Source organism: Erpetoichthys calabaricus, chromosome 9 (genome assembly GCF_900747795.2).
Source record: "Erpetoichthys calabaricus chromosome 9, fErpCal1.3, whole genome shotgun sequence".
Lineage (NCBI taxonomy): Eukaryota > Metazoa > Chordata > Cladistia > Polypteriformes > Polypteridae > Erpetoichthys > Erpetoichthys calabaricus.
The window spans coordinates 111,137,134-111,145,037 of record NC_041402.2 but is presented as its reverse complement, the minus strand read 5'-3'; the positions used below and the strand labels follow the sequence as shown (position 1 = coordinate 111,145,037).

The window sequence follows — 7,904 nt, the reverse complement described above, 5'->3', positions numbered from 1 at the left end:
AGTTTCTTGGTTCCTTCTAAGGGTGCCTCAATTCTGTTGAAGTAGTAGGTGCAAGAAATGACTTTCTTCAAGTGCCCTCACCTGGCCGTTTAGCAGCTATTCAGCATTGCGTCTCGACATTTACTTATCCATGATTGTGTCTGTGGTCATATTCCTGTCAGTTTAATATTTAATAACCTTTCCTGGCCAGTGCAAATAAGGTGTTGCCTATGGAACTGCAACTTGTGTGGAGTGGTGGCTCTGAGGCTAGGGATCTGGTTCAAATCCCATAAAACACCAAAAGTGACTCCGCTCCATTGGGCCCCTGAGCAAGGCCCTTAACCTGTAATTTCTCCATCCTGGGTATGACGTTAATCTTCATCCAGCCCAGCAAGCAGGTCCTCCAACTTGCAGGAAAAACTTGGGGGTTGGTTGCAGGATAGGCACTCCAGCCAGTGTAAAAAACCTCACATTGTTCAGTGTAGTGTTGAGGTGTCATCTGCTGCACTCTGATCTCATTCTGGGTGGTTTGCCATGTGGCGGGTGCCTCTCTTTCTTTATGGAATTTTTAGCACTCATACAATTTTATTCTCTTCTCTTTCCTTTTTTACTGTCATTTTAACCACCTCTGCTGGCTTACACAAGTAATTAATAGTGAAGAGTAAAAGAAGGGGAGCAATGGGATGGATAGACCCTTACATGGCCAAAAGGTTTATTTTATGGGTCCTGCATAAATTGGGCCACCTTACTTCACTTCTAGAGTTAGGAGTTATGGGTGGAGGAAGGACAAAGCTCATCAGGGAGAGAATGAAGAAAAAATAATAAAAAGGAGAATTGCATTGTGTATTATAGAAGAACCACAACCCATCATTTGGACTATTCTGTAGTTGTGTTGATAGTTTGGGTTCCCAAGATAGCCCCTTCAGGTCACAAAAGAAAATGTAAAAAAAAGAAGATTTTTATCTCTCATTTAAATCTCACTAACTACATGCAAAAAAGGTTCATTAACAAAATTCAACAAAAGAATGATTTAAACTTTGGTTGACACTTGTTGTCATTTAAACATACTATATACTGTACATAAAAATGAAATGAAATGAAAATGAATTAAAAAGCCTTAAAAAAGAAAAGGGCAAAGACTGGTGAAATACTAATTTCAGTTTATTAATAAACTAGATAAGCAAGAACAAATAGTTTGGACAGCCAAAGAACCTTCATGACATTTTTGGCACACCTTATATTTTCTAACAATAATTTCTAACAAATCCACTTAATTTTCAATATTTATCAGTTCAGCTTCCTCTGTAGGTAGAGTAGGAGAATCGACTGATCAGCAAAGGAAGATGATGCTTCTGAGTTGGATCAGTAATATTAAATATGATCTGAAAGAAAGGTGTGAGAAATATCAGTATTGGTGTAGTTTCATATGGAGTGAAATATGGAGTAAAAAAATATTTTCACAAACGATGTAAGTAAACATTATTAAAACAAAGTATAACTGAAACTGATTGATTACAAATGAGTTAAGCAGTAGTAAAAATGTAATAATATACATTATGTAAAAAGATAAACTAGATAATTGTTGGTATCTTGCAGCTTTTCAAAATATCAGTAATGTATAATAGGCACTGTAGAGAAAGTAAACGGCTATTAAAATGATTTTAAGATTTGTAGCAGAGGCTTTGTAAATATGATTTACACAACTACAGTCAGGTACATGCGCAAAATATTCATTTCATTTAAACTTAAGTGCTAATTTATCTCAAAATCTGATGTTTTACATCATTAGTTTCTGGTTATGAAAGATTTTCCTAGAGTTAAAACAGAGTTATAGTATGGGATGTCCTCATTGGATGACTGGTTGATACATAAGGCAGATAATTTAGGCCAGTGTTTCCCAAACTTGGTCCTGGGGACCCACTGTGGCTACAGGTTTTTGTTCCAACCAGCTTCTGTTTTTAATTGGATTCCTGGGCTAATTAAGTGAACTGTTATTTCCCAAGTTCTGTGTTTTAGGAACAATATAGAAATTAGAAAAGTTTGGTTAAAAAAAATTTTAATGTACTAAGCAGTTATATGGGAATAATGCATTTTTTTATTTTGAACAATATTTTCATCTTGATTTTCATTCTACTTTTCCAGGTGTTCTAATTGTTTAATTAATCCATTATTCAGTGATTAGTGGGTCTAATGCTAAAGTAGTTGCAGCCTTTGATTATTCAGTATCGTTTGCCTGGGTGTCTGGTCGCCTTGTTTTTAACTGTTATTAATAAGATACAATGAAGGGGGGAAACTGCACAGAGAAAGGGTCAAATATAATAAAACCAACAAAAGACAGTTGTGGTGTTGTGGGTCCACAGTTCTCCCAGCCCAGCAAAGGCCAGTTTTTGTTTAAATAAATAATCACAGCACTCGCAGCTTAGCGAGAGGGCATGGTGGCTGTAGCGGGTCTCAGGGCAATCTGTGGTGTGGGCGTTTCTCACCTAAGTGCACAGGTGAGAGATTGCCCACATCCGTGATTGTTCCTGGGGCTAATGTGCTGCAGCTGCTATGTCCTCTACGCATAAATAGAAGCGTGATCAAGAAGAGAAAAGAGAACAAGGAAGAAAGAAAGAGAAAGATGGAGGTTGCAGGAGGAAGGAAGGAAGGAAGGAAGGAAGGAAGGAAGGAAGGAAGGAAGGAAGGAAGGAAGGAAGGAAGGAAGGAAGGAAGGAAGGAAGGAAGGAAGGAAGGAAGGAGTGAGTGAGTGAGTGAGTGAGTGAGTGAGTGAGTGAGTGAGTGAGTGAGTGAGTGAGTGAGTGAGTGAGTGAGTGAGTGAGCGAGAAAGCCGGAGCAAGCGCAGACAGGCTCACGGCACCTGAGCAGACAGCCTGAGTGTTAGGCTGACATCCAGGGCATAGTAGTTGTTGTCGCTCCCGCAGAGTTTGTTTTTATGAAGGACGGGAGTGACCGGGAGATGAGTGACTCTCCACTTAAAGCAGCGGGAGTCAGGACTTGGGACGTGGTGTCTCCAGCGTGGGAGCCTTGGTCGTTGGGGAATCCCAAGTCACTGTCAGGGGGAGCCGACCGGAGCCAAGGATCGGTAAGGCGACTGACAGTAGCAGAAGTAGGCAAAAGAAGGTCAGCTGCAGAGAGAGCGTCTCGCCTGCTGCAGGGCCCTAACAGGAGAAGCAGGTGAGACGCTAGTTTAGAAGAAGCACCAGGCTTGTCATTTGGTTTTTAAGAGACTGCTTCCTGCACAACGTTTTAACCTCTTTTTAAAGGATTGTGTTTTTTTCTATTTTAAACCTCCACCTTTCACCTTTCTTTTATGAATTATTTATTTAATGAAGATTTTGAACACTGCACATTATTTGAACACTCATTCGTTTTGTCGTTGGATTTTAAATAAAAGCACTTTGCACATTTGCACCAACCTCTTGCTCTAATGTTATTGCCTCATTGTCTAGCTCATCTCGGTTACAACTATCGACGGTGTTGGGTTCAAGGGCTTAACAACAGTTATGCATTTAAATCTATAGCAAAAGCAGAAATATTTCTAAATGTCTTATAAATGTAAAAATTATGCTGCTGTGCTTTCTGAATGTAGAATAAAATAAAAATAATACAAGTTAATTAAATGAGATCAGTGTTATCAGGTGTTGTCACTGGTTATATTTCTGGTTGGAACAAAAACCTGCAACCACAGTGGGTCCCCAGAACCGAGTTTGGGAAGCACTGATTTAGGGTAACAGATTAAAGCCAATTCCTTTGATTCACTAATGTTAGTGTAGTAGCTATTTTGCCTTGTATGGGATCTAGGGCACCTTTTGTATAACATGGAGCCGTGATAAAACTGAAAATAAAGAGTTAAATGAGGAAATACTTTCAAGATCAGAATAAAATAAACACTGTAAATAGACTGTAAATAAAATTGAATAAGATATCAAAGTTAAAGGATCTGTTATAAAATATGTTTAATTTTGGAAGTTTATCAAGATAAATCTATTTTATAAATTATGTTATTTGATTGTATTACTCTTGTTTTTGTAATAGAAAGGCCATAATTTAACACCGTATTCCAGATGACACTTTTAGTTCTCCCCCTGTGACCCTGCTCAGCATTACATGGGTTTAGCAAATGGTATGCTATGGTATTTTATTATTGCTTTGTATAGTTTAAAAAGGGTCTCCCTTTCATTTTTACTTGAGACATCAAGCTATGCAATCCAGTATCCTATTAGCCTTATTAATTGCTACTGTTCATTGTCTGTATGTGGCATTAAAGAGTCCACTAATACTCCTAGGTCCTTCTCATAAGATATGTCTAATTTTCAGACCACCCTTTATGCATTCAAATTTTATTTTCAATGTGTAGTGCTATACTTTTACTTATTTTAACATTAATTTGCCACCACATCTCGATATGCCTGTATACTGTGCAAATTCCTTCATAACTGAACATCTGCTGAACTCCACATTATTTGGTATCCTCTGTATGCTGTCTCAGCTTCTTATTTATATTCATAGTAGGAACACGTTTATAAAGTAAAATAGAGCAATGCTGAGAGCATGGCTATCAGGAACACCAGTTTTACAACAACCTAGTTAGGAAATAGTTAATTTTAAGATGAACCTTTGATTTCTGTTTTTAATATGTTTTGCACCCATTTGCATACTTCACTTTGAACCTTACCCTTTTCACCTTTATTGCTAGCTTCCCATGTGATTCTTCATCAAAACCTGATAATATGATGCTGCCAGCACCATGTGTCGCCATAGGAATAATATTACGCAGGTGATAACCATTGCCTGGTGTACACCAGACATACTGCTTGGAGTTCTGCCCAGAGTGTTCAATTATTGTCTATTCAAACCAGAGAATGTTCTTCCTCATGCTCTAAGAGTTCTTTAAATACACTTTGGCAAACTCCAAGTGGGAGTAAACCACTTTGCCATAAATACCTGATTGATGGAGTGCTGCTGAGATGGTTGCCTACTGACTGGTTCTTTGATCTCAGCAGATGACTTCTGAAGATCAGTTAAAGTGACCATTCAGTTCTTGGTTACCCCTTTAACCAAGACCTTGTTACTCAGTTTGGCTGAATGGTCAACAGCCTAGGAAGAGTCCTGGAGTTTCCAAACATGTTCTGCTGCACAAAGAGTTCCTTAGATTACACAATTAGTTTTTTGTCCTGACATGCAGTGTGAATTGTAGGACTTTATACAAATATACACAGGTGTGTGCCTTTCTAAGCTAAGTCCAAGTAATTCAATTTGGACTTTGCTCACATACAACGAGCTGGTGACAACTTGGATTTTGCATTCAGACAAGTCCACATTGCAAATGACTTATTATCTGGAGAGATAGGATCCGAATTTTAAAACACCAAATTTTTTACTTATGGATAGTTTTCTGTATCGGGTGATTCTGATTGCATGGGTGATGGACATATCCAGCAGTTGGTAGTACCAAGTGAGCATAGGGAGAAGGTTTTAAAAATTGCTCACAGTCACGTTTTGGGGGGGGGGGGGGGGGACACCTTGGCGTGGAAAAAATGAGGGAATGCATTTCAAAATGCTTTTATTGGGTGAATATGAGCAGGGATGTGGAGCAATTCTGTAAGGCCTGTCCCAACTGTCAAATAGTTTCTGCTCACAGACCTGCCAGGGCACCCCTTGTGACCAATGCCTATTTTAGACGTCCCCTTTGAGAGGGTGGGATTAGATATTGTTGGCCCACTTCCCAAGAGTAAAACAGGCTTTCAGTTTATGCTCGTGTTAATTGATTACACCACAAGATGCGCAAAAGTAGCTTGTGCTGCAGCAGGTGGATGCCTGGACAATTGCAATAGCACTCTTGGATGTGTTCACACGTATTGGTATCCCGCATGAGATTCTCACTGATCAAGGCACATCCTTTATGTCTCAAATCATGAAACAGCTATGCTAAAATTTCAGAATTAAGCAGTTACACTCCACGGTTTATGAATGGCTTGACTGAACTGTTTAATAAAACACAAACAGATGATTCGGCAGGGGGCCCATGATGATCCTTCCTCCTGGGATACAGTAATTATGACAAGATAAGTATACTCTGAGTTTAAGAAGGGGGATCGCATACTGGTGTTGATCCCGTCCGATCTACATAAATTTAGGGCAGAATGGCAAGGGCCAACAGTGATATGAAAGGTTGCTCCAAGCATCCTGGAGAACACACCACAGCTCTTCAGCAGACTTTGGTTGTCACATTTGCAATCCAAAACATCATTGATGATAAATCTGAGATCAGGACTCCATGTTCTTCTTTTTGTTGAAAACAGTTGTTTATGATCTTGGTTCTTTATTTGTGGTCATTTACCTGCGGTAGAATGAATTTGGAATCTGATGGTGTTGTGCAATGGATGAGAATCAAGTACTACTTCTGAATATTAAGGATTCCATTCTCTCCAGATCATCTGTACTTCACTGTTGGCTGCAGACACCTATGCATGTAGAAAAACACTCTCCTGGTCTTCTTTGAATAAACTGACTCATGTTTGAGGCAAAACGTTTACATTTTGTTAAAATTTTTACTTGTCAATCCAGAGCACTAGCTGCCATTTTCCTTAAACCCAGTCCAGGTGAATATGTTGTCTTAATTTCTACTTTAGATGAATAGTTTTAGAGGGATGTAGTTGGGTTTCAGTGGCTTCTGCATGTTTAGAGCTGTTAGTAGTGGTGTGAAGGCACATCAGCTTGAGATATATAGTGCTTCTTCAGGACAGCTTGGACAGCATATCTCAAAATATCTGGATGTCACAAAATTTCTGCTTGGAAGGGACCTTATTGATTCTGGATGACTTATTGCAATGCTCACTCTCACATGGTGTAAGAGTTGATGATTTCAAAGCTGTGACATTTAGCAAACTCTCACATTTTAGCTTCACCCATTGATTCCTTTCATATTCTTTTCTGTCTCAGTCAATTAATTTGTTTCTGTAAGAGACACTCTTAGAATGTTTAATGTTAATGTTAGAATTGCTTAATTTCAATAATAGAATATCAATTTCTCATAGTTGCTTAGAATACGTTATAGTCTTTTACCCCCTGTAAGTTAACATGAAACAGAACTTTCTTTGCTATATCTGTAAAACTGAGTGTTATTTATGCCAGTTAGGAAATAATCTGATTGATGGCATGGACTGTTAGATAAATTTGCAAATAGCAGATTGGCATACAATTTTCTGACCATTTTAATAGGAAAATTTGAAAGTATGATTTTATGACCAAACTTAGGGAGAAATGAAATAAGATAAGTTAGCTTTAAACAGAACTTCTTTTATTTAATATTGTGATGTGCCCTGTCATTGCATAGGCTTTAGGGAGTGGAAGCAGTGTTGGGGTGGAGTCTTGGGGGAACACTTTTTGTAAGGACTTGGGGCACCTCCCTAGAGAGAGAGTTGAGTGAAAGGGATCAGGGTTACTTAACAGTGCGTGGAGAAAAGGGAAGGAGGTGGTCGGAAGTGGTAGTTGTGGCTGGAGCGAAAGGAAGAGAGCATCAAGTGGAGATGGGAGTGAACAGTTAAAGAGTAGGCAAGAGGTAGATAGGACAAAAGCAGGTTATTTTTGTTAATTTGGAGGTGTCCCCGTGACACAGACAACGAGCGGCAGTAGGGCACCATTTATATTGCGGGATATCCAATTAAACGCCAGTCTGCATTTGGAAGACTCCTCCGGACAAGTGGCTCCTGAGTGTGCTTTATTCGAATGGGACATCACAATATCATTTTTTTCTCTATTTTTGTGTGAATTGTTTTGCTTTGAAATTTTGCTTAAACTTTTAAAATGAAAATATGTGGTCTGTGGAATTATTTGAAAGCGCGTCCAACTGCTGCCAGAACTGGTGCCAAAACTGTCCTATGAAGTGAACTAAAAGCTGTAGAACTTCGGTAATTTTGGACAAA

The 7,904-nt window shown here is 38.8% G+C and overlaps 1 protein-coding gene across 1 annotated transcript in view; it reads right to left on the bottom strand.

The window, feature by feature from the left end:
* Positions 1-1,122: 1,122 nt before the first annotated feature.
* Positions 1,123-7,904, bottom strand: part of urahb (urate (5-hydroxyiso-) hydrolase b) — a 66,782-nt gene continuing 60,000 nt past the window's right edge. Inside the window, exon 4 of the mRNA XM_028792656.2 lies at positions 1,123-1,361. Within this exon, the coding sequence (XP_028648489.1) occupies positions 1,272-1,361 (90 nt within the window). The 3' untranslated portion in view covers positions 1,123-1,271. The remainder of the gene's footprint in view (positions 1,362-7,904) is intronic.